This window comes from Cydia pomonella, chromosome 2, assembly GCF_033807575.1.
Source record: "Cydia pomonella isolate Wapato2018A chromosome 2, ilCydPomo1, whole genome shotgun sequence".
Classification (NCBI taxonomy): Eukaryota; Metazoa; Arthropoda; class Insecta; order Lepidoptera; family Tortricidae; genus Cydia; species Cydia pomonella.
Window position 1 is genome coordinate 13,456,739 of NC_084704.1, and position 27,724 is coordinate 13,484,462.

General features: G+C 36.7%; 3 protein-coding genes across 4 annotated transcripts in view; 1 reads left to right on the top strand and 2 right to left on the bottom strand.

Moving 5' to 3' along the window:
• The window catches only part of LOC133534439 (putative peptidyl-prolyl cis-trans isomerase dodo), a 380,955-nt gene that overhangs the window by 151,532 nt on the left and 201,699 nt on the right, over nucleotides 1–27,724 (bottom strand). The gene's annotated exons all lie outside the window — the stretch shown is intronic.
• Nucleotides 84–4,606, bottom strand: LOC133534438 (uncharacterized). 2 transcript variants are annotated; one of them, XM_061873554.1, is made up of 4 exons: nucleotides 4,164–4,606; nucleotides 2,451–2,732; nucleotides 904–1,076; nucleotides 84–201 (listed from the first exon to the last, which is right to left on the bottom strand). In XM_061873554.1, exons 1-4 carry the CDS (start codon nucleotides 4,207–4,209, stop codon nucleotides 127–129), a joined length of 576 nt encoding a protein of 191 aa, XP_061729538.1. In that variant the 5' UTR covers nucleotides 4,210–4,606; the 3' UTR covers nucleotides 84–126. The 2 variants fall into 2 exon arrangements, with proteins under 2 accessions (XP_061729538.1, XP_061729540.1); XM_061873556.1 differs by having other exon boundaries at nucleotides 2,466–2,732; nucleotides 4,164–4,312.
• LOC133534423 (acyl-CoA synthetase short-chain family member 3, mitochondrial) lies at nucleotides 6,970–27,251 on the top strand. Its single transcript, XM_061873528.1, has 12 exons — nucleotides 6,970–9,381; nucleotides 14,334–14,484; nucleotides 15,232–15,376; nucleotides 18,126–18,270; nucleotides 20,227–20,323; nucleotides 20,870–21,069; nucleotides 21,205–21,436; nucleotides 22,013–22,172; nucleotides 25,095–25,242; nucleotides 25,509–25,654; nucleotides 26,135–26,366; nucleotides 26,933–27,251. Exons 1-12 carry the CDS (start codon nucleotides 9,267–9,269, stop codon nucleotides 27,208–27,210), a joined length of 2,049 nt encoding a protein of 682 aa, XP_061729512.1. The 5' UTR covers nucleotides 6,970–9,266; the 3' UTR covers nucleotides 27,211–27,251.

Here is a 27,724-nt window from a genome sequence, read left to right on the forward strand (position 1 = left end):
CGGCAGAGGGGAAATACCTAGTACGAATGCCGCCTCCCTTCCTGGTGTTGCTCGAACATCAGATTATTATTTATTAATTTAGATAACCACAAAAATGTATTTATTTTTTATTACAACTCAATTATATCAATCATCTTCTCTGCTGCCGCTGTGATGTCCATATACGTGAACTGGTCCACGAACTCTTCCTGATTTCATGTTCTGTAAACATTACAATATCCTTTTTGCATCTAATAGACTCTTTCAAAAATTATCACAATTGTGCGATCGCTAGTCCTCTGCATTCTGCATCAGTGTTGCCCTTCAGCCATATTTGATGTCTTTCGTGATGGCGACTTTACTTAGGGTTACTGTCTACCGGATATTAAATTGGATACCGTTATACGTGGACAGACCTCAAATTTGTGATCCGATAACCAAGTAATTACACTAATTACCTACTCAACCCCTATTGGGTATTAGTATTAGTTCCTACCTACCTATTAGTACCTACAATTTAAATTCAACAAGCGAACGAACTCCATACTCCTTACAGCCTTGCATGGCGAGTGTGAAATGCTGTGTAACATTTGTTTAAGGTGAGGTAGACACAAATGTCAGGTATAAACCTCCAAATTGATAGTGACATTGCTATATTACAGCAGCTAGATACATGATTGTTGACTTTGCTTGATCATCAATTTCTGCCTCTATCGCTTTTGCTTTTATCGGAGTAACAGGAGATTAAGTCTACTTCGTATTATTTATTACGTACTCATATTTCGTAAATCAGAGCTCGCAGTAAAATTCGGTCACGCACAAGTAGTGGGAGTAATTTATCCTCGTAAAAACAGATTTCCTGTAGTTAGACGGAGTGGTTGTAAGAAAACTAAGAGATATAGTCACTTATATAGAATAACACACCTGTAGTAGACTATATTCTTTTTTCTGATCTGCCTCCTGTACGATGGCCTGTGAAGGTTTATTGGCTAGAGTGAGGGCTACATTATTCATCATTTTTTTCACAATCTCCCAGAAATCTTGCCAGTTCAGCATAGGTGTTCCTTTCGATTCCTCTACAACATCCGGTATTTCCTCTAAAAATAAACAATTTCTGGAATAACACTTATTTGTGCAATAAAGAGAGCAATGTTAACTTTTTTGCGAGTGCTGGCTCTTGAATCCCCAATAAGATTCTATGTTGTTTAAAATCCTGAGCACTGCGAGGGACTCGTTTGGAGCAAAACAAACTGATCTCGATTGGCACATAAGTACCTACCTAAAAATGTTCATCTCAGCAGTACAAAAATATTAAAAGAATAAATGTATAGATAGGTCGCTCAACTTTGTCTCCCAACTGTCCCAACAAATTAAAAAACCATATCTTTCAAAACTATGCATTTTTGTAATTTATCAGGTATGTAATGAATCAACCACAAAGTAAATCTAACTAGAATTTAAAAACCAACAGAATCTTTTAAATTTATCGATTTTTCTTGGTGACCCACGAGAAGAATTTAAAATTACAAACAAATTAAATGAAGTTTTACTAGACAAATCGTGTGTAACCCAGACGACACGTTTTTAGTCATCGCAACTTAATAAACATCAAAAATTTTCAAAATAATGAAATTTTTGCGCAGCTCGTTCGTCGCAAAATTTTTATTATAGTTCAACCTGTTCAACGTCAAATATATAAAAAAGATTTTTTTTTTTAAACTTTATCAATGACAACATTTTGATTGGCCCAGATACAGTAAAAAAATTGTTTGGTAAAAAAGTCATTTTTGGTACAAGCTTTTATCACTGAATGGACTTTCCTTTCCACAGGCAAATAGTACACATAAAGACAATTCTAACAACCACAAACACAATTAGTTTGCGTTGTTTGATCACAGATTACCCATGTTATGCACAGATTACACATCATGATATTGCATTGTCACCCATTTTCCATATGTATGCAAAATTTCAGCTCAATCGGAAATTGGGAAGTGGGTCAAATTGAGCTTCCAAGATTTTACCCAAACTAACAGGGCAAAATAAATAAAAGCTTGTAAAATAGCGCAGCGGCATGGGTGGTGCTAAATATACAAGAACCCAGGACCATCACTATGAAGTAAGCACCATGCACTTGAAATTACTAATAGACTTTGGACCGTCAACAGCTCTTGAGGATGCCCCGTAGAGAGGCGAAACACGTGTCGACTTTCGGTGGTGGATTTTTATATTTATTTTTGCGGTAAGTACGCAAGTAAGTATAACGGGTTAGCACTGATTGACTAGCACGTTATCTTTTCGCGGATTAGCAAAGTAATATTTTTTGTTTTAATTACCATGCATTTAGCTTAAACGTCAATAACGTCATCAACATTATTTTGGTTACGGCGCAAAAAGAATACGCACCTAGTTGCAAGTTAAACCTGTGTTAACAGAAGTAATCAATAAAAACTTGTCCGATGGTACAATACCTTTCCTGCTCCTACCTTGGTATTGGGTAGGGGTCGTTGAGGGTCCAGCTTTGTTTGCCATGCCTTTAATTAGTTGCATTATACGTTCTTTTAATTTATTCGACCCCTCTGATTCTACTTGCGGTATCTGTGCATTAACTGTTAGGTCTCTGTTTAAATCTGGATTCTTCATCTGTAAGCTTTGCAAGTAAGTTGTTAAATTTTGAAGGATACTTGTGATATTGCTGCCCACTTCTATAGATGAATCAAATTTTAACGTTTTTGTATTTCCTTGTGGAAGAGCTAAAAAAGGCATTTTAAATACTGCTTATTAATGAGTTTAAACCAAAGAGCCATTGATTACTGAAAATGTGTAAAGTCTAAGAAAAAATAATGCCTCCGAATAGTCAAGGTGTCATGTTGTATGGGACCGTACAGTGCCATCTACTTCAGCTGTCAAATTAGAGACACAATTTTTACTTTGACTACCAATGCCTATAATTAGTGCATATATATGTTTAATGTATATAATATGTCGAATCCTTTACGTTAGGCATATGTTGCTTAGTTTATTCATTCAAAATAGCAGGATTAATAGACTAATAATGTGGACTAATTAGTACCTACATTACGATACAATGTGGAAAAGTAGGAACACCTATTCGTACGTGTATCGTACTACATTTTACAGTACATTATGGCTCTAATTCTCAACTCAATTTTTTGCTATTTTTTCGAGAGACAATTCAATGAAAAAAAATTCAGAAAACGACATTAATTGTATATACAACATACCCAAATTGCAAAGAAATCGGAAGAAGTACCTACTTTGGCTGTAATAAAATAAAAAAGTTTTCTCTTTTGTTGCATTTTTTTTAAACCTGAATCATTTGAAGCTCAATTTTTGGTGAAAGCACTACATATATAGGTTAATAATCCAGTAAAAGGAAATTATTTTTTTCGCTAAGGGCAGTTTGGCCATGCTTACTTACTTACTTGATATCGAACGATGTGCCAGTCGGCCTCGACTCTATAGTCTAACAAACAACTTTGTCAGTAAAAAAAGGTGTAAAATTCAAATTTTCTACGAGTCGGCAACCCTTCGCACCTTCATTTTTTAAATTTGCCGCTTTTTTCTAATGACGAAAATGGCTTGACAGACTATAAAACTATACATAGTATTCGTATTCGCGGGCTGGGTTTCCGCAACTCGACGTCGCAATTCGCGCCTATTTTGCGTGATGTTATTCGTTATTCGTATTAACTATACATAGTATATATAACTCTGAATAAGAAAATCAATAGATGCGTGACGTGACATGCGCGAAAAAGTTTGCATTACTGCCATTTTGACGTTTAATTCGTTTGTAAGTATAAAATTGTTTTGTTGAGGCTTATGATATTGATGTAGATAAAGCAGTGTATGTAGCTAAGTATACATAACTCGTGTGATCCTTATATAAAACTCATTTCATTCGTTTTATAAACCCACACTCGTATTTTAATGCCTTTTATTATGTAGCAGTCAAATAAACTACTATTACAGTAGATATAGCCGTTTTAACTTTTGACATCGGCATGGAAAGAGTTCATTCCCGCACTAGTGCGAGAAAGTAGTACCATATATACGGTAATAGATATTTTTCTACAATACATAGCCCCACATAAATCACATAGAAGTATAATGTAGAGCCCATCTTTTTTAATCACGTTGTTGAAAATAGTAGAACTTACCGTAAATAATAAAATGTACTGTACAAAATATGATTCTAGACTGCATTTTGGAAAGAATTTAACCAAACACGCTCTTTCACAACTTCATTTCCTATACGTAGTTATATGTGGCAAATAGCCTACCTACAACTACCTACTTCTACTAGATTTCAATAATTGAACTCATCGCATGGTTGCAATCAATTTATTTGTAATCGTAACGGACTAATTTAATTGTTTTATTTTTAAAGAAAAATCGACTTGCGATTCTTGAATAATACGAGAATAATACTGATACAATAAGTAGTAGGTTGTAAGGACTCGACAACAATTTTTATTTTATTTTTCTAAATAACAGTAAAGAAAATCGACGTTATTGTATTATTTTTGCACATTATCATGATTGATTGATTGATGTAATCCTGTTACCCCTCATTAGAGACATACACACATATATATCATATCCCACAATATTTTACATAAAGCCATTGCATTTTGATATTTTTTTTAAGTAGTGTTCTCTTATTAAAAGGATTGAAGTCTTTATAAAAGACTCGGGTCTCTAACAAGTTTAAAATAACTCGTTTAGACTTAATTAAAATGGTCAAGTCTTAAAGCCAGCAAGGACTCGAGGTTGTACCATTAACAACATAACAAATTCGCATGCCCTAGGGAATGCAATCTAAATGTCGCGAAACGGCATTTCATCTCGTGGGAATGAAACTCGACTTCTGGAATCTCGGTCGAGGTCTCGTCTCGTATTTTCGGGATCTCCAATCAAACGTGATTGCAACACTTAATACAAATTTGATTTGTGTTGATTCTTGGTGGTTGATTTGTGGTGAGCTGCTGTGTGCGGTATGCTTCAACTGGTGATTGTCAGGTGTTTAAAGCGTACCCACAATTCGACCCCAATATTTAAACACTAAGCTGTTGCTTGCCCATGATTTCACTCGCGTGGATTATTTTAGTAGTTGTTTTAAATCTATACGAAAATCTAGCAGCTGCGTTCATAATTGGATAGCACAAAACATTAATTATTTAGTCTGCCCTGCCCCAATGTCTCTCTACATTTGTTCAAGCCCCTCACTAAAAACGAATAGAATATTAAGAAACTAATAAAATAACAAGAGAGTAATACCTAATGTTGCTAGAAGAAGAAGAAATATGTTTAAAAATATAATAACTAACTTTAAGAGTATCCTGATCCCGAAAATTAAAGTAACAGCTGAAAAAATAAATTCGCATCCCTATTGCCCCCGCAATGCCTACTCCTACATCGATCGGTCAAATATTACAATAAAATAAAAACCGGTCAATTGCGAGTTCGTTTACCTCGCGTACAAAGTTTCAATTAAAATAGTCGAGTTCCGAATTGATCCAGTCGTTTCTGAATTTCTACAACTGCTACATGAAACCATCGTGCATCGTACTGAAACATAAACGCCAATCTATCGATACGTGGAAAAAGAAATGTGTTTCAATAGCGCAGGCACTGATATCAGCCGCAATACCTGACTCTTTTGTCTCAGCATTAAAGACCAGCGTAGGTGTATACCTATATAGAAAGTTTGTGCAGCGGTAGGATTTTCCTGTAGTTATACAAGGTGCCCCGTGAGCATTGCGAGAGATTTTAACGGTGCATTCCTGATGGCAACAGAAGCCAAAAATTTTGTCATTTTGTAAAATTCGACAAAAAAAAAATCTTTTATTTTTCTTTTTTTGAACACTCCTTTACATAAAACGTAATTTTTATTGATAAACACATAACGTAAAATTAACTAAAAAGTTTTATTTTATTTGGGGGTAGCCTCTCGAATACATTTTTTTTTTTATTTTTCGATGTCAATCAATAGGTATGTCCAGACTAGACCTCAAAGTGGCAATTCCACAGTCAAAAATGTGTTTTGTACCGATTTATGGCGAAAGAATTATTTCGAAAAACATTTAATTATCTCTGAAACTAGGCCTAATCCAGAAAATTTTATATGACATTTTAGTTTCTAAATATTACCAGGAATGCTTAGTTAAAACGTCTCGCAATGCTCATGGGCACCTTGTAGTGAGGCATTGGGTGTAGAAAATTGCTTTGAATAAACACATATCAAAAGTGAAATCAAAGCTATCTACTTTCCTTTTTGCCCTGAGCATTCTAAAGTCAAACACTCATACTGAGCGCGCCTTGTCCGCATACCACACTTACGCTCAAACTTGGTTACGTTACGGTACTATGTTATGGGGTCATAGCATAGCCCAAAAAAAATGTGTTCGCATACTAATTAATATACAACAAGCCGACAGTTACAAGAAACATTTCATCAACCTCCAAATTTTGACTTTCCCCTCTCTTTACACCCTAGAAATTTCAACTTTTGTCCGAAAGAATACAAAATTATTTAAATATTGTAAAAGTACACGTCAAAATAATAAGCTCTCACCTCCGGAACCAATTTTAGACATCTACAAAATAGGCATTTATTTCAGGGCCATCCAGATTTACAATAAACTGCCCAACTATATTAGAAACATAAAAGACTTAAAGTCATTTCTCATCAATTTTAAAATTATGTTTCATGGTGAAGGCATACTATTCCATCCAAGAGTTCATGGAAGATAACTTTTTTTTGTAACTACAAATGCATGAGATTCCCTTATTGCATATTATATATTGCATATGTTATATATCGCTATATATGTAATTAACCCCTTGTGTACTAAATATTAAGTTAGGTACGCCTATTTAATTCTTAGTAGAAATAAGTTAAGATAATGTTATTTATTTTTAATTAAGAACATTAAGTACATGTTATGTACAAACACTAGTCCTACTGAATAAACTACCTAGATGTAAGATTATTTGCAATGCCCTAACAGGGTGCCATGTGTTTTTACACTCTTTAATGTAACAACTATTACGTACCATGGTTTCGCAATAAAGATGTCTATACTATTCTAAAAAAATGTATTATCCTTCCACAAGTATCGACACAAAAAACAGAAAAAGAAAGCATTTATGCAATTCGTTTATTGTCCGACGTAAACAAGACCGTAAGTAATGAGTGCTAAGAGGAGAGTGCATTTTAAAAATGGTTGATCTCTAACAGCGCTCTGTTGCTAAGTTGCTATCGGGGAAGCCTGGTAAAAGCTAATCTTAGATTGCGCTCTCGATGATGGTAGGAACTGCTTTTGTAGGGATTTTACATTAGTTGCCTTCCCCATTACAGCAATTCCATTTTTTACGGTAATAAGAGTACTATAGGACTTACTGACCCTTTCTTGCACTTAAATGAAAGGTAATTAAATTTCGTAAACTTCATTCATTGCAATTTATCTTATAGCATGCATGACCTGTTCTGCCGATATTGGGCTTAAAATATATATAGGCAAAACGATTTTATTTTTAAATAAACCCTTTTTTAGGGTTCCGTAGTCAACTAGGAACCCTTATAGTTTCGCCATGTCAGTCTGTCTGTCTGTCTGTCTGTCCGAGGCTTTGCTCCGTGGTCGTTAGTGCTAGAAAGCTGAAATCCGGCATGGATATATATCAATAAAGCCGACAAAGTCGTACAATAAAATCTAAAAATTTAATTTTTTTGAGGGTACCTCCCTTACACGTAAAGTGGGGGTGTGTTTTTTTTTGCTTCAACCCTACAGTGTGGGGTATCGTTGGAAAGGTCTTTCAAAACTAATAGGGGTCTTCAAAAAACATTTTTTGATATAGTGAATATATTCGGAGATAATCGCTCCGAAAGAAAAAAAAATTGTGTCCCCCCCCTCTAACTTTTGAACCATAGGTCCAAAAATTATGAAAAAAATCGTGGAAGTAGAGCTTAAGAAAGACATTAAATGAAAACTATAGCGGACATGATCAGTTTAGCTGTTTTTGAGTTATCGCAAAAAGTTCCCCCTTCATAGTAAAAAGACTTACTTTACCTAATTAGGTACCGATTATGCAAATTTGCCTATTTGTTTAACTCGCGTGAAAGGTACCGTTTCATCCCTTGGTTAATTTACTATAATTTAAGCTCCAGTTTAGCTTATTGTGACGGAAGAGTAACTACGGAACCCTACACTGAGCGTGGCCCGACATGCTCTTGGCCGGTTTTTTAAAGCCTCATATCTCAGGAACTATGCACAGCGCCATAAATGAGCTAACATTTTTTCAAATTTAATTTACTTTCAACATTTCATAGCAAGTTTTGACCAAAAACCCATAGTTAAAATAATTACGCAGGGAGCACCATTTTACGGTACGAGAAAAAAGCTGATTTTTAATTATATTATCACCTCAACAGCTCGAACAAGCCTACTTTCGTCACTCCAGGGAGTGAGACAAAGTAGCTTTTTAATTTAATGAAGGCTATGAATACAGGAATATTTCTAGAAGCTTTCGTCATAAAGATGATGCCTTTCATTCATGAACGTAAATAAATGTGGTTAACTTTACTTGATGTTGAATTTTTTAAACCTTTTACATATATGTTCTCACTACTGAGGTGAAAAGTTGTATGTGTCACACGAGAGCAAAGTTATTTTACATCTCGTGTTTTTGAGTCTTTCGCTTACTCGGGACTCAAAATCAACACTGGCAAGAAAAACCAACTTACCTCTCATGTTGCACAAATAACTATTTAAATCTTAATCAGATAGGACGGACTACACAGCATGTTAAACTAATAACAGTTTTTTTTAGTGTAAGTTAATGAATACTATCCGTCCATCTCCATATCCGGAGCATAGCCCTACTTAAAAAAATTAAAGCAAGTGCGCGCTGAAACGTACTCCTTGTATTATAAATAAGTTTCACAATCGAAGTGAAAAGAAGCGATAAGTGATAATGTGATTGCAGCGATTCTGTACACCATACTCATTTCACGTATTCAGAAAGAGAACATGTGAAACAATTTCAATTGCACTTAAGTCATTTGCTACTAATGCGGTAGATAGATATCCACTTAGGTAGTTGTATCGTTATAAACTTTAACGTCAACCTCTTTTCAGTAAACTTATTAAATAATTCAGTAGGGGCACAGGTCGTGGTATAATGGAGTATTATTGATTCCAAGTCACATTGTTCATGTGGCAGTGCTCGCGCGACACCCGAAGTGATTGGGTACCGTAACCATGTATCAGGAAACCGATGGAGTCACCTCCAAGATCGAGAAGAACAAATTCGAGTCTTCTATCAGTGAGCTGAAGAAGAAGGCGTTTGTGTCTGCTGCTGACATAGAGAGCTATGGTAATTAATTTGTGGTAATTAGGTTTCGTGATTATGACAACTGGTACTCCTGCTGGCTGGCTGGCTGGCCTGGCTGACATAGGCAGGGAACTAAATTGGGTGAGCACAGATAAGTATCATTAAGAGAACTTTTCATTTCTCATGCTCTGAAAGTGGCTCATTGTTTATCTATGAAGACGCTGAAAGTGATACGTTTCTGCCCTAGGGCGTTTTACTTTCCAAGTGCGATCTTTCCAGTTTTTTTAGGATAAGTAAACTCGGTTCTAAATGGAAACTCGCGATTCCATAAATAACGATCCTATTACTTGAAATTTTAATTGAAAGTACCCTCTAAAAGTACTATAAAAGTTAATACTTAGTCATATAATTTTTTTAAACACATGTTTTTTTATTTTCCTACATGTATTTCAAACTAAATGAAGAATTTTCAACTCGGGTGAAAAACATCCATTCTTACATTTTTGTCTCGAATTATTGGCGTTCTCACTCCATTCGAGTGTCCGTCCTCGTCAGAAATAGGTGCCTTTGATCCAGGGGTTAACAATCTACTAGGTATATCGTTGTAGAGGTTTTAGAATACAAGTAAAGCTATATAAAAGTCATTAAAAAAAAACCTAGTTTCTCTTAAAAGGTTCACTATTATGTATATTTAACTGGTATACCTACAGCACTAATAATATCTCTCTCTCTCTCTCACTACTATCTTTTGCTCATTGTACAGTCACAGAATTGAAAGGTTTGTTATTAACTTGTAAAAAGTGACAAAACTTTAAATTCCTAATAGAGTACCGTAAAATGGGGTGAGTAGGGATCGCGGGGAGGGTTGGGTTATGAATGGGGAGAGAAGGGATGACAGGGGGGTGAGATGGGATTTTAAAGCTACTGCTGTATATCTATTCCAATTAAAAATGGAGCTTTAGTAATATTCATAATAAAAAAATATCGATCCAACAATCTTTCAAAATCACCTTTGTATGAAATGCCATCTCACCCCAACTACGAGGGACTACGGGGTGAGGTGGGATTTCGTGTTTATCGTTAAAGTTATGAAATGGAACTATCCAATATTATAAAAAATCGAAAATACAAACGTCCGGAACACTTATTATATACACTATTTTTGCATATGTAAATAGAAAATGTTATCAAGGTTTGAACTTCGATTTCGACCCTACTCACCCCATTTTACGGTACCTTTATGTTTATTTATTTAAATTCTGATTCAGGCAACAAGAATTATTTTCATGTGTATCTTCGTGTATCTGTATGTGGTAATAAACGATTATTTTTAACCGACTTCAAATTTTCAAAAGGAGGAGGTTATCAATTCCGTTGTATGTTTTTTAAATGTTTGTTACTCCTTAACTTCGTGATTTCTGAACCGATTTTGAAAATTATATTTTTGTTTGAATTTATATATATATATATATATATACAGATTTGTCCCGTTTTTGTCAAAACTCAGTTCTGATGATGGGATCCATGAGGAATCGAGGGAACTCTTCAAATGTGAAAGGCATACATATAGTGATTTTTGTATTTTCTTTAACAAATCAAGCATTTACATTTAAAAAAAGTGACCGTTGATGAAGTGGAACTGCTGATGATGATCAGAATGGAACTCTTCAACGACGCATAGTACACGTTTGGCGATTTGTCCTCTTCGCTGTGTTTGTTAAGTAAATTAGATTTTCAAGAAAAAAAATTGTCATGTTCGAGTTCTGACGATCGGGTCCATGAGGAATCGAGGGAACTCTTCAAATGTGAAAGGCATACATATAGTGATTCTTGTATTTTCTTTGACAAATCAAGCATTTACATTTAAAAAAGTGACATTTAATGATGTGGAACTGCTGATGATGATCAGAATGGAACTCTTCAACGACGCATAGTACACGTTTGGCGATTTGTCCTCTTCGCTGTGTTTGTTAAGTAAATTAGATTTTCAAGACAAATTTTTGTCAAGTACGAGTTCTGACGATGGGGTCCATGAGGAATCGAGGGGACTCCTCAAATGTTAAAGGCATATATATATATATAGTGATCTTAGTATTTTCATCAACAAATCAAGTATTTACATTTGTAGAAGTGACATTTGATGAAGTGGAACTGCTGACGATGAACAGAACGGAACTCTTTAACGATGCATAGTTCACGATTGGCAATTTGTTCTCTTTGCATGTTTGTCAAGCAGTTAGGTATTCAAGACACATTTTTATATTTAGTTTTTTTTAATAATTATCTGGTGCTTTATTTCATGCATGTTGTGAAATAATTTATCTTAAATACAGTCGAATACCCTATTGCGGGTATCTTACCAGTCAACCATAGGGCAAATCTGAAATGTGTCAAGATGGGTGCAGTGACAAAAAAAACATGTTACCTCCTTTTCTACATAATTAGGTGTAGGACGCTGTCTTTATTTATTCCATTGTATGAAATCCAAAATCAACAATAATCGTTCTTTCACCGGTCTCCCTCATTGAAGTCCATTTTTTTTCTTAAAAATTATCTTACTAGCTCTTGCCCATGACTTCGTCCGCGTTGGACTTATTTCCCGAAACACACTTTCAACCCCTTTTTAACCCTATAAGGGGCTGAATTTTTAGAATCACCAAAAAAAAATCATGTTTTCTATTATTTTCTCTTCCTACTAATTTCAAGTCCATAGCTCAAATCGTTCCCGATACAAACTTTGAACCCCTTTTTAGGGTTCCGTAGTCAACTAGGAACCCTTATAGTTTCGCCATGTCCGTCTGTCTGTCTGTCTGTCTGTCTGTCTGTCCGAGGCTTTGCTCCGTGGTCGTTAGTGCTAGAAAGCTGAAATTTGGCATGGATATATAAATCAATAAAGCCGACAAAGACGTACAATAAAATCTAAAAAAATAATTTTTTTTAGGGTACCTCCCCTACACGTAAAGTGGGGGTGAAATTTTTTTTTCGCTTCAACCCTAGAGTGTGGGGTATCGTTGGAAAGGTCTTTCAAAACTAATAGGGGTTTTTAAGAAACATTTTTTGATAAAATGAATATATTCGGAGATAATCGCTCCGAAAGAAAAAAAAAATGTGTCCCCCCCCCTCTAACTTTTGAACCATAGGACAAAAAAATATGAAAAAAATTCTGAAAGTAGAGCTTAAGAAAGACATTAAATGAAAACTATAGCGGACATGATCAGTTTAGCTGTTTTTGAGTTATCGCAAAAAGTTTTCCCTTCATAGTAAAAAGACTTACTTTAATTAGGTACTGATTATGCAAATTTGCCTATTTGTTTAACTCGGGTGAAAGGTACCGTTTCATCCCTTGGTTAACAATTTACTATACTTTAAGCTCCAGTTTAGCTTATTGTGACGGAAGAGTAACTACGGAACCCTACACTGAGCGTGGCCCGACATGCTCTTGGCCGGTTTATTAACCCTAATAGAGGATGATTTTTCAGAAACGCTTTTCTCGTATTTTATGAAAATGTCACATATTCTTTATACTAAATTAAAAAACTTTATCCAATAAAAGTAACAGTAAAAGTGCACTAAAAATCGTTATTTTTAGTGCACTTTTGCGTCCCGTTGGACAAAGGTCCGACGGTGAGTTTCGAAACCCAGCAAAGGCCGAAGGCCGAGTTCCACTGGTTTATCCAAGCACGCCTGGCCAAGTTAACTGTTTTAATAAGTGGAGATTTGGAGACTTCTCAGGATCCAAGAGGTCCTTAAGTTTAATTCTCTTACCCGGACGTTAGCGAGGTCTCATCTACGGGCCCTCGAGAAGTCGATGTACTTCACGCCGAACGGCCGGTAGAAGTAGGCGTCATCAGGGATGTGGATCTCGTTGCAGTACGGGTCAGTCAAGGCTTGCGAAGGCCGTGGGCTGAGCTCCGCGTAGGGCTGAAGGCCCGAAGCGTCACCTGAGAGGCTCACTAGCCTTCGGCCTTCGGCCAACTGTTTCGATTGTCTAAGGCACTTTTACTATTGGTTCGTGTTTAGGCTCCGACTTCCCTTCAACCCCCAAAGTAACTATATTGCGAAGGCAGAAAGCCGAGTTCCGCGTAGGACCGAAGGCCCGGAGTCCCATGGGATCGCCCAAGCATGCGAGGCCGAAGTCAGAGCTGCGGAATTGCAGTGCTTACACGCGGACCATTTCTTCTTAGCAAAAGTACAATTGCATTACTTTTACCCTTGGGAAAACATACTTCTTCTCAACAAAAACAATAGCACTAACAACAGTACCAACAACAACACTCAAACTACATCATGCACACCGCGGGGCCCAAGGGCCCCACGCACAAAGCAACATACTAGTTTATATATATATTACATATGTATACCTTATAGACTACACAAAAAATTAAACACTTATATTTAGACGACAGAACGACGTGGCTCCTTTGAGTCGTATAGTCTTGTGTCGGATTTGGTAGTTTTCCGAGAAACCTCCAAAACACACCTTTTTTAACCCACCCGACCTGCAATTAATTTCTGCGGGTTTACATACAACTCAGGCATTAGAATAATCCGTTGTGCTGTGCCACACAAAGCGAGATGACATTCACAATGCCCATACCTCTCTTGTGGACTTAGTGTAAGGACGTATCCGGGTCCAAGGTTAAACAAGACGCACATATATAATATTATGACAGTGACTGCCATTACTTTTCTTCCTTTCTTTATGTTATAACTAGTCATTATTCTTGTAACTTAAATTTAGTTTGTATGTAGGTACATTATTTAATAATAAATGTTTTTACATTTCTTAACATCTTGCAGTGTGATTTACATTATTGTTACAAAAGGTAAAGAAAGCCAGCAGTAGGAAGGACAATGTAACACAGCAAGTGTTTAATGTATCTACAAATAAATCAAGTACAATAATAATTTTCAAAATAAGCTACTTAAAGTAGCTACGTAGTTTTCTATTATAAGGTTTGGTAAGTAATGCTAATAATGTTTTTTTGGTTTAGGGGAGAGCGGTGTGACGGAGAAATATCAAACAGCGTACCATCGCTCCCTAGTGGATCCCGAGGGATTCTGGGCCGACGTGGCAAAAGAGATTGAGTGGGCTAAGCCTTGGGACAAGGTTCTGGATCACTCCAATCCTCCATTTACAAAATGGTAAGTGGATACCATATCGTTTTACTTATGTTTAACGCGAGGAAACAGAAATTTACTTTAAAGTATGCACTGTATGCGTTGGTGACTTTTGAATGAAACATGACGAACAATAGGTATACCTAACTGAGTTCAATCTTACTCCAGAGCTCGATGTTATAGCAAACGAGCAAGTAATCTCGATCGCGTGCTCGATTTTTTGATGTTTACCCATGGTTTCGGTCACACGGACAAGGATCCGCTGTGTGAACGAAACAACGCTATGAACATTATATAGCTATATGTCCTGTTTGCACATCCGTCGCGGCGCGTGGACACGTGTCCGTGTGACCGACCCGTAAATCCGACTAATGCCTTGATCACACGTACCAAGTAAACGGGCGAGACAGTGCTCTCGGCCGAGTACTAGATGCGTATAAACATAGCGCCGAGTACTCGGCCGAGCACTCGGGCGAACGAAGCGACGAGTCAGTAGCTCGGTGGACGTTCTATCTGCTAGGCCGAGTGCCCACCCTCCCGCTTCCCCGCACTGTCTCGCTCGCTCGCTCAGCAGGTCTGAACGCGCACTGATTCGCCACTCGGTCGTCACATGTGCCCATGCCACGCGCGTCATATAACTGACTGTCCTAATTTCAAAACATGTGTGAACAATTACTCGCTTACATCACTGTCTCGGCCGAGAAACATTTTACTGTCTCGCCCGTTTACTCGGTACGTGTGATCAAGGCATAACACACTAACGTGTCGCAGGTGGGTTGGCGGCGAGTTGTCCGTCTGTCACAACGCTATCGACCGGCATGTGGAGAAAGGCCAAGGCGACAGCGTAGCCCTGGTACACGACTCCCCGCTCACGGACACAGTGAGGCGCATTACGTACAGTGAGATGATGGACCAGGTTAGTGACAGTGTCAGAGGATAATAGGCAGCTGTTCGCAGGCTTTGGTTGTTACAAGACCCTGCTGCTGCAGCCCTGCTACATTCATGGACACAGTCAGGCGCATCAAGTTGAGCGAGATGAGGGATCTCAGGTTAGTGACGGTGAGAGCATCAGAGGCGAGTAGGTGGCGAGTTGTCCGTATGTCACATGGCAATCTACCGGCCATGTCGAGACCGATCAGTATGAGGTAACAAGACCGTGACCAATACGATTCTCCGCTCATAGACACTGAGGCACCTCAACATCAAGTACCTGTACCTACCTACAGCGAAGCCTGTTCACCTTATTTACCACACAGAACACAACATAACACGCTTAGTACTAACGGTCAATACCTACTCCGATGACGAAAAGGAGATGCACATTAAGAAATGCTAAAGTTACTTTTTTTAGGGTTTCGTAGTCACCTAGAAACCCTTATTGTTTTGCCATTCCGTCTGTCCGTCCGTCCTCGGCTTTGCTTCGTGATCGTTAGTGCTAGCTGCAATTTGGCATGGATACATAAATCATGCGTGGCGACAGAACAGTAAAATAAAAACTTTAATAAAAATGGGGTACAATATTCTCTAAGTCCCATAAATAAGGTCAGCCTGTAGACAATGATTATGAATACAAGATGATAATTCTCGTTTTGTTTGCTTTGACCCTATAGTGTGGAATATCGTTGTCTTTAAAAGCGAATAAGGGTGTCCGTATGCCTTTCACATTTGAAGAGATCCCTCGATTCCTCATGGACCCCATCGTCAGAACTCGAACATGACAAAAATTTGTCTTGAAAGTCTTATTTACTTAACAAACACAGCGAAGAGGACAAATCGATCATGTACTATGCGTCGTTGAAGAGTTCCATTCTGATCATCATCAGCAGTTCCACTTCATCAAATGTCACCTTTTTAAATGTAAATGCTTGATTTGTTAAAGAAAATACAAAAATCACTATATGTATGCCTTTCACATTTGAAGAGTTCCCTTGATTCCTCATGGATCCCATCATCAGAACTGAGTTTTGACAAAAACGGGACCAATCTGTATATATATAAATTCAAACAAAAAAATCATTTTCAAAATCGGTTCAGAAATGACGGAGTTATGGAGATATTAAAAAAAAAAAACAATTTCAAAACGGAATTGATAACCTCCTCCTTTTGAAATTTTGAGGTCGGTTAAAAATATGAAAATAATTGTAAAACAAAAACTTAGTAAATACATTCAATGAAAACTATAGCGAACATGATCGGTCTAGCCGTTTTTGATTTATTGCAGAAAACTTTTTCTTAGTGAAAAGACTTAGAAAGCGGTGCAAAGGTACCCTTATGCTCATAATGTACATAATACTTACTAATTAATAGCCCTCAGAGAGAATGGTAACTGCGAAACCCTACACTGAGCATGGCCCGACATGCTCTTGCCCAATTTTTTGGTACTCTACTTCAATACTTCACAACTGCGACATATCTCGTTGACCCTATTCGTGGTCATTGTGATCATGAATAATTAATTTAACGACCAAAACAAATCCTTTCTTTCAGGTTAACAGGTCAGTAGTTACTAGAGTCCGACTAAGCTAAATTGGCAGCGATTTTGATAGCCCAGAACGGCATAATTTTACATTCATTTCATATGTTAGCCGTTTAAAATAACACTGACGTTTATAATAAAACTCCATTATTATAAATAAGTAACCATTGGTTTTGTGGAAGGGAAAGAGATTGCTACTCTCTACCGACATTTTTTTACCATCTACTCAATATTCCCTTTACCAAAATTAAAGTTTTTAAAGTGTGAATATAAAATTATATGAAAATGATAATTGATATAGTACAATTTGTCGTAGATGTTAGCAACTAAGCAGGAAGAAATATAGCATAGATTGGACCTGGGAAGTTACTTTATTCTTTGCTGGGGCTTTGCGCTTGGCAGCCTAGACAGTCAAGTGTTATTTTAAACATCAATCTTCTAGGAAATTATGATGTTTACACAGTGTTAACACTTGCATATACATTTTTTATCCTTTTGGAGCGAATATTGCCGAAAATATTCACTTTATCAAAAATGGTTGTTGAAGACCCTTATTTTTAAAGACCTATCCAACGATACCCCACACCATTGGGTTAAAACGAAAAAAAAAGACATTTTGTACAGGAGATACCCTAAATAATGCCAAATTGCAGTTTTCAAAGCAAAGTCGCGGACAGACAGACAGACGGATATGGCGAAACTTATAGTTTTCTACTATAGTTGACTACGGAACTCCAATAAAAACAGAACATTTATGGGGTCCCCTAGGTGTTTGTCTTATCTGTCCTTCAAATCCTTCGATGAGAGGCGTTTTCCAACTCAACAGCAAATTCTCTTTGATTGACTATTATTTATTTTGTGACCGAACGAAAGCGAGTTGGTGGCATCCATAGGCTGCGGTGACTGCTTACCATCAGGCAGGCCGTATGCTTGTTTGCAGCCGTCGTAGTATAAAGAAAGGAAAAGAATGTCTCTGTTTAGATTACACAGAAATGCTTTCGTATGTCCGGCTGTTCTCCTTTAGGTACAGGTAGCATTTCTCAACCGAAACTCGTGAAATCTGGTGATCAGGTTCGTTAACAACTTTTTTGCCACGCGAGGTTAACAGCTCACAGAGCCACTATTGTATAAAAACAGTATTTGATTAAGTAGGTACCTGTTTTTAATGCTAATATTTTATTATGTGCAGGTATCTCGCTTAGCCGGGCAACTGTCGGAGCTAGGAGTGACGCGAGGGTCCCGCGTCCTGATCTACATGCCACTGATCCCAGAGGCAGTCATCGCTATGTTGGCGACCAACCGCATCGGAGGCATCCATTCTGTGGTATTCGGAGGTAGGTACTATGTATTTTTAACCGGTTTAAAAAAAGAGTTCTCGTTCGTGGCATGTTTTCTGTATTTTTTTAAGAATGTTCCTTAATTTTTGGTGTTACGTAGTCAACTAGGAACCCTCATAATTTCGTTCGCCATATATCCATGCCAAATTTCAGCTTTCTAGCACTAACGACCACGGAGCAAAGCCTCAGACAGACAGACAGACAGACAGACGGACATGGCGAAACTATAAGGGTTCTTAATTGACTACGGAACCCTAAAAATCATGGCCATACGTCTATTACTTTAGTTATATACTGATTATGCAAATGTGCCTATTTGTTTAACTCGGGTTAAAGGTACCATTTCATCCCTTGGTTAACAATCTACTATACTAATAGCTCCAGTTTAGCTTATTTTGACGGAAGGGTAGCTACGGAACCCTACACTGAGCATGGCCCGACATGCTCTTGGCCGGTTTTTAAAATGAGATGTTGGAAAACCGAGGGAACTCTTGTAAGTAATTTTATAGACAGTATACATACACACAAATTGAATTGTATATTCGAGCATTTGCTCGTTTCTACGTGGCATTTTCTATGGGAGAGTAATTTATTTTTCGCGATTTCGGGATTGATCCCATAGTAAAAGTTGCTCAGTATGACCTATAATGTTCAGCCCGTAAATTGTTGTAGGTGACTAAATAAACATCCTGTATAATCTGTAAAGCTCAAAAGTCAAGAATCTGAAGCGATTATCGATGACAACGATGTCACGGTCTTATTTTAAATTCGGATTTTACGAAAACGCTTATAGAGCGGCGGAACAGGTTTTAGGTTACTTTTCGTTCATGTCAACTTAGATATGGGTAAATATGGTGGGGTTATCAATTCATTAAGTGTAATTTCCTGAACAAAAATAGGTTTATGAGATGACTTCAACCATCGTATGTCAAAAACCGTCCAGCCTTATAGGCTGTAGGTGTGCCAAATAAATGGACATAATATACATACCCAAGCTCGCGTCACTTTCGCGCTTGTCATCTCATACCTATATTTGTGTTCAGGACATCATACTGAATGCATTGATACCAAATATACCGATATCCGAGTCGACATGAGCGAAAATCGATTTCTCGAATGCTGCGAGAAAATGCTAGTCTACTATGTACATATTACGTTTTCAAATTTTTAATCAAGTGGGAACTATAAACAAAATGAGATCAATTCTTCACGCCTACAATTCTCAAATTTGCCGCCTTTTTCTACTGATTTGTCAGAGCCCAACAAATATGATACTTGTTTATAAATAAGCTTTATGTACCTACAGTATAAAAAAAAAAGGTCAAGAGCGAGTTTGTTTTACTCGCGCACCGAGGGTTCCGTACAAACTTTGAATTATCTCGTGTAACTATAAAGGCGACGGTATTTTTTTTTTCACATTTTCCTTCATAAATCTTTTTTTTTCTCTTTGAAAAAAAAAATCTTTTGGAATGTACAATTTGAGCTCTTTCAAATGATACCCCACTTGCCCTAGTCACTAGCTAGACTTTAAAATTTTGCCCCCTCTTTATATTGGAGATTTTCCATGTTTAATAATAAAAAAAAAAAATACTTTTAATGTGTCTGGGTTATTGTTTTTCATAACTATTCCAAATTTCAAATCGATAGCTTAATTGGTTCTCGAGATATTAACCGATGTGACAGACAGACAAACAGAGTCGCACCATAAGGGTTCCTTTTGTACCTTTTTGGTACGGATTTAAATAGAATGACTGACACAGGCCACCAAACGCATGCGGTGGTGGCACGATAGGTTAAATACCCTACCCGTTATATTCTGGCCACTGAAAAAGAGTGCATTGTCCTTTCATATCCATATTTCACGGATTTAGCAATTTTATCAAGTAACAAATTTGGCTGGCCAGGCAACATGAATTATATTTGTAATATCGGATACCTATCTATTAATTTCAGGATTTGCGGCTAGAGAGTTGAGAACAAGAATTGAGCACGCGGAACCCACTGTTATTATTGCAGCCAGTTGTGGAGTTGAACCAAATAAAATTGTTAGGTAAGTTCTCAGGAAAGTTTTTTTAGTAATGATTTTTTTACAACATTTATATGTGAAATTTGTACTAACAAAAACTAAAATGATTTAAACTTTGCTATAATAGCAAAGTTTTCAAATTAATTGTTAACTTAATAAAAATATAAATTATTTGGAAAATACTGTGTATACAATGTGTTCGTACACATATAGTAGAGCCGTTAACCACGTACCTCTTTCTTTTTCTTATTAATTGTCGAGTAATTGTAGAAAATTCTCAGTGACATTTAAACTTGAAATTTATGCCCTAATTCATAAGCTATTTATGAGTAGATAATACTACTAAAACGTAAGTACAGTACAACCCGTACCTACTCTTCCAATATATAGTAATTTTTGATAAACCTACAATCAGTGTTGGCCGAAACGTTAATGCAATTAACCATTAACCATTACAAATTGAACCATAAACTGTAACCGTCCGTTATGGTTTATGGTTAAATTTGTAATGGTTAATGGTCAATTGCAATTAACATTCGGCCAACACTGCCTACAGTTACATATTTGCAGATACAAAGATATCTTAGACGAGGCACTATGTCAAAGCTCACACCAGCCCTTGAAGTGCATTATTTACCAGCGGCGAAGAGTTCTTGAGTGTTCTCTTGAAAAAGGCAGGGACATGTGCTGGAAAGAGGCACTTGAAGGCGAACCAGTGCCATGCGTGCCTGTGGAGGCAAATGAACCCTTATACATCCTGTATACTTCTGGTGAGTTAATCTCATCAATCCTTAGATATTTGCACATATTTTGCAAATGTTTGTACTTACACACTTCTTAATTTTAGAAGTAAGATTTTTTTTCTCAATTACGAATGCATAATCTTAGTGTGGAACTCTGTTTAGGAACTACTGATGCTCCAAAAGGTGTCCAACGCCCATGTAGCCATGCAGTTACGCTTTGTTGGTCCATGAGCACGATATATGGCTTAAAAAAAGGTGTTTGGTGGGCGGCTTCTGACCTTGGTTGGGTAGTAGGTCATTCATATATATGTTACGGCCCCCTACTTGCCGGTCTGACTACTGTTTTGTACGAAGGCAAGCCGGATCGGACACCCGATCCAGGACAGTATTTCAGGTAAGGGCGACTTTAAAATGGGTCGTAAATATAAAAAATATCTGATAACTTTGAAAAAGTTAAATTAAAATATAAGTATAAATCTACATAAGTATATTATTCAAATAACATCCATAAAAATTTTTTTACTTGAAATTCTAAAAAATAAAAAATTAAGTCTAAAGTTTGACTACGTAACAATTGATTAGTGTGCTGTTATTTTTAACAGTTAGCTATCTAATTAAAAACCTATTAGTGGAAATAATGAATTCATCTTATTTACATATGCTTACATCAATAAATAGTATAAACAGATGGGTGTAATTAGAGTTGATTGCGACCTTAGCAATGTTTTTTTTTTATTGAATGGAAGTTTAAAAGCTCTGTACAGAGTTATGTCGTATTAATTTGTCCATCCATTCTGACTGTGTATGAACAAATCTTAGTATTATACCAGAAATAGAGATCGACTTATTATTATCAAATCTTGTATTGTGGACAGAACAAGAAAGGTAGGTAATATTAATTTATATTTTTACATTTCACTAAGATTATTTTATTTGTTTATTGTATAACATTATATAATTGGTATTTCAGGATAATAGAACAGCATCGAGTAAATGCGTTATTTACAATCCCCACCGCAATTCGTGTGCTGAAGAGGGCCGATCCCAACGCCAAATACGCTAGGAGATATTGTAGTCAGTCTTTGAAATCAGTATTTATTGCCGGAGAACATTGCGACCAAGACACACGTGTAAGTAATAGCAAGTGATAGTACCAATCTAATAAACAATAGTCTGAATACTCTGAACGTTCATTTCCGTTTCCGAATAAATAATTTAAATATCAGTGTTGGGTATAGTGCACACTACTTTACTAGTTTATATATGTATTACAAGTAGGTGCAAAACTGTCCCAATAGCATCTTAGTAGAATGTGGAGAAGTTGATCTCGATCAAAGGTATGAAAAAAAATCCGGTAAGTGCGAGGTCGTTTTACTCGCGCACGGAGGGTTCCATACAAACCTTGAATTATCTCGTGCAACTATAAAGGCGAAATACTTGATCAGAAGTACCTATACTAAGTATAATTGTGCCATCTTTCGGTAGTAGTTAGTAGTTCTCGAGATATTTAGTGTTGTGACTAACGGACGGACGGTTCCTATTGTATCTTTTTTGTACGGAACCCTAAAAATGGTATTTTATTCTCGCTCCACAAGTCCCCTCTCGTTCCATCGTTTACAAAAATGAAAATGAAATATATAAAAAATTCTTTCAATGTCCTCATTTAGAGGTCGCGATGATTTGCAAGTAAGAGTACATTAGTCTTCTTCTTCCTCGTTTCCTCATCACTGAGGATCGCGAGTTCGCGTACACATGATATCGTTATTTTGTGCACCAAGGCTCTCCATTTTTCACATTCCCAATAATAGGTGCCTGTGTAAATCCCTGTCCACTACCCCCATTCACCATGCCAACCATAATGCGCTTTTCGAAGTTGTCCAGCTTCCGTCTGGCTACGTGTCCAAAGTAATTAAGGATCCGCTGGAAACAAATGGTTGATAACCGGCACTGGATTTTTATTTTCATCAGGATTGACACATGAGTGCGGCGCACCGTGCAAAGAATCCCCAACATCTTTCTGGCGCCAACACCACATCTCAAATGCGTCAATTCTAATTCGAGTACTCGCTTTCAGAGTCCAGGTTTCCGAACCATACATACAGCAATATAGAGTAGACCAGGGTGTGCATTAGCTTGGTTTTGGTTGCTTTGCTAATTTCTCTCCTTTCCTTTCTCGTTCCTCCAGATCTTATCTTACCGCTTAACCGCGGATTATGCGATCTGAGTTCTTGTGATCACCTCTGGCTCGCAGTCGCCGTCCGCAGTGATTGTGATGAAAGTCCTGTACTGTGTCTAGGTCTGACAGTTCTTCTGTTCAGATTAACGAGCTTGTCCTTTGCACAAACATGAGCTTGGTCTTATAGATCCAAATCTATTAATATGGATCTAGAGCAGAGCCCAACCGGGGAAGTACCTCCACCTTACAGACAACCGCAGCCAAATAACACTAGACTCATAGTGTTGTGTTCCTGCCGGTGAGTAAGGTTGCCAGAGCTCAACGAGGGTGCGGAGTTTTAATAGGGTCGGCAACGCGCATGTATCTCTTCTGGAGTTGCAAGCGTCCATAGGCTGCAGTAACCACTTACCATCAGGCGGGCCGTATGCTGATGGTATGCCACCGACATCGTATAAAAATATAACGTTTCAACTATTGTTTACTCTAACAGTACGTCTGAATGTCTGCCAAGTTAGACCAGTTTGACAGCACTGACTTTCCTCGAAATATGGAGACCGTATTCCGCGTTACATTAGTATGGCAGTCGAAATATTTCAAATTCTAACCTCAGCAGATATGACCGCTTAAGCGTAAGCGAGACTCATATAGGAAATCTTATTCCTTACCCCGTTCGTGCTAAGGCGGTTTTAGTTCAGACTTCAAAATGTTTTTAGCATGAAAATGAGGTAATAAAAAATGGCTTATTGTTGACTTTTAAGGCAGTACAGTGCCAACCTAGTCCAACAACTTTGCGCGAAAAATCTAATACTAATAAACGAAAAGTCTAATACTACGTGATCATAAGTAAACGAAAAAATACCAGTTTTATCTATGTTGTGGATTATAGAAACGATAACTATTGAAAAAAAAAAAACCAGTTTAAACTTTTTTTTGTAAAACCGGTAAATGACAAGTTTATCAATATTGGTTAGGGGACTTTAAAAACAAATATATTTATTTCGAAGAACAGGCTTCATAGTTGTTAGTAACAAGTGAAAACAAAACAAATAAATTAAACTTACAGCTATAGGTTAGTATTAGTACATTAGTTTTAACATTATTTTTTAAGGATTCCTGTAACTATTTATTTTCAATAAGGGCTAGTAGCTACTCTTTTAATTTGCCCAACCTAATGAGCGGGAATTGTCAGCAATTTATAGTGAATTTCAAGGTGTACTGTAATGTATTAATCATGTACATATAAAAATACTTTTGACCGACATCAACTTCTCCACATTCTACTAAGGTGCTACTATTTGGACAGTTTCGCACCTAAACTGAACGTGTAACCATCGAAGTCAATATGATCACATACGTCCTGGTAATATGAAAATTATAATTAACTAAGTATATTGATCTCGGAGCCGAACCGAACTTGGAATGGTTTTTAGGAATACTGTGAAATAATTTTTATTTTTGAATACTAATGCAGGAAAAATATAAGTATTTCAAATAAGTATATAAAAAATATAAGCTGATTACTTTTGCAAAAATTAAATCTTTCACTGTACGTTTGTTCATTGAAAACATATAGGTCCCGACATTATGTTAACTTATTCAGAAACTGTTCGGATGACCTCTGGGCAGTCCTTTGTTTTGTACGATTCAATTACCGTAGCCATATTAATTACTAGAATATAACTTTTGGTTAAAAATAATAATAAACAAAGGCGATTATTTACTTCGAATAATGTTTATACAAAATGTGCATCTATGTTTTTGAATTGTCCCAAAAATGTAGGTAATGTAATGAGTACATTGAATAAACATTATGGAACACACCGGACGCTTTAGAAATGCAAGAATATCTATTGGAGGTACTTAATTGTATTTTCAGCAATGGGCAGAACGCATATTTTCAGTGCCTGTGCTAAACCACTGGTGGCAAACAGAAACAGGGTCAGCGATTACTGCTGCCTGTCTCGGGTATGGCATCAAATCAGTACCGCCACATTCCGCTGGATACCCTGTTCCAGGATACGATAGTAAGTTAGTAATAAAATAATAACTAAAAAATTAAATATAAAATGATTTAAAGGTAACAGACACAATTAACTTTACCAACGGCGAACAATCATAAGTGAGCGGTGTTTTTTTGAAGAGGTCCAAGATTACCAATTTAGTTTTCTTATAAGTAATTCAAAGATATATTCATAGAGTAAATTTCTAATATAATTTAAATATCTTAATTTAGGTACAACTTCATGTTTGTAATTTTGAAATCGTATTTATTACCACATACTTTTTTCAGTGTATGTTCTAAGAGAAGACGGTTCAGAATGTCAAACGGGCGAAGTTGGTAGATTAGTCGCAAAGCTTCCTCTGCCTCCTGGGTTTGCCTCGACACTCTGGCAAGCAGATGACAGATTTAAGAAGACATACTTCGAGTCGTATCCAGTAAGCATTACCTAGTTTCACCTTCTGACATTTACTCATTATCAATCAACTGCAATGCTTTCATTAACAATTGTTTAGGAAGTTACAATGAATGCTATTGCCTTTTAAATAGTAGTAGGTAATATTTAAATTAGTCATTAATTAACTTTAATGCGTAATGCGTATGCGATTTTCTTTTAGGCATTGTATAGTAAACGTACTTGTATTACAGATAAAAAGACACATAAATAATATGACCTATCCCAATCTGGGGGCACGGTACCGTAGTACTACGTAGTGCCCCCGCCTAGATAAGCCAAGTGATGATCAGTCGAAGTCGTCGTTTTTTTGAACCCTCATAACTTGGGTTTGGATTATACCAAACAAAATTATCGAGATACTAGGTCAATAGTGGACTTATTAAAATAGCTAACTGGTCCTTAAATTAAAACGTATAGGTTTTTATGTTTATGTAAATTTTATTTTACAATTATGATACAGGGTTACTACGACACACAAGATGCTGGTTGGATAAGTGCAGAAGGAGCCGTTTGGGTTGTAGCCCGTGCAGATGACATCATTAACGTAGCCGGTCATAGACTATCGACTGCAGCTATTGAAGATGTTGTGCTAAAGCACGCTAGGATAGCAGATGCTGTTGTCGTAGGTGCCCCTGATGCTACCAAGGGCGATGTGCCTCTATGCCTTTACGTGATGAGACCACCCCAAGATGGTTAGTATCTATATTCAACGTCATCATTTTGTATCGTAATTCTGAGTGAGCCCGATCATGTAGTCTTTACAAAGTATAGCCTAGTAGTTAAAAGGTCTACCATTTAACTGAGGTTTTGCAGCATGAAGTCGATTTTATATTCTATTAAGCTAGTAAAAATAAAAACTAGTTATAATCTAAACTGACCGACCTTCTACTATAAAAAGTTACCTCAAAAAGGTTCGTAAATACATACAAGCAGTATTGCCCGAACGTTAATTAGAATTGATCGTATTGAAAATTAACCATTACAAATTAAACCGTAAACCGTAACGGACGGTTATATATGGTCAATTCTAATTAACGTTCGGCCAACACTGCTGATACAGGATCCTTTATCTATTGTTTTTAAAGTAGTAAAACATGAATAAAACTGGAGACAACCAACACCCATTATTTATCTTACAAAGGGCAAAAATGTGTTGTTAAATGTTTCGACACAATTTTAATGGTGTTTTGACTTCTCTGATTAAAAATAATAACTTTGATAATTTTGTACTTACCTATTGTTTTTGTTTTTTTTTTAGATGAAGAAATAGTAGCTGAAAGTACAGTAACCCAGGAACTTATCGCATTAGTTCGCCATCTGATTGGGCCAATAGCAGCGTTTAGGAAAGCAGTTGCAGTCCCTGCGCTACCACGGACTAGGTCTGGCAAAGCGCTTAGAGGAGCAATTGCAAAATTAGCTAGATCACAATTAGTGCGACTGCCAGCAACAATTGAAGATGCAAGTGTATTTGTTGAGATAAAAATTGCATTGCAAAAGTTTGGATATGCCATCGATGCACCCGATCCTGAAGTTTAAGAAAATACCATGTATCTTTCTTTCAATCTTGATGATTAGAGTTAATACAAACTTAAAGCACATAGTTCTTAGGAAAACAAGAACTATGTGCTTTAAGTTTGTATTTAAATGTAAGAGGAGGTATTTATTTACGTATTTTAAGTTACTTTTTGTACCTAAGTATCAACAAATCATAGAAATATTAATAAGTTAAGAAAATAAAATAATTATTTGTGAAAAAAGAGAGCAAGAGTTTTTGCTGCGAGTGCTGATTAAAATTCCAAGCTAGCGAATGATTCTGCAATATAATTTAGAATCTTGACTGTCTGTAGCGAGGAACTCGAAGGCGTGACGTGCAAAAGCTTTTGGTTTTGCGTGGTTAATAAAACTTTTCACCTCAGCTGTGAGAACATATACAATGGGAAAAAAAGCAAAATACGATACGAAAGAAGTTTCCGTATAGGTACACTTCTAAAGGTCTAAGTTTAGTTCCAGGTCTAGATCCCGGATCACCAGATCCGGAACCGATTTCAAA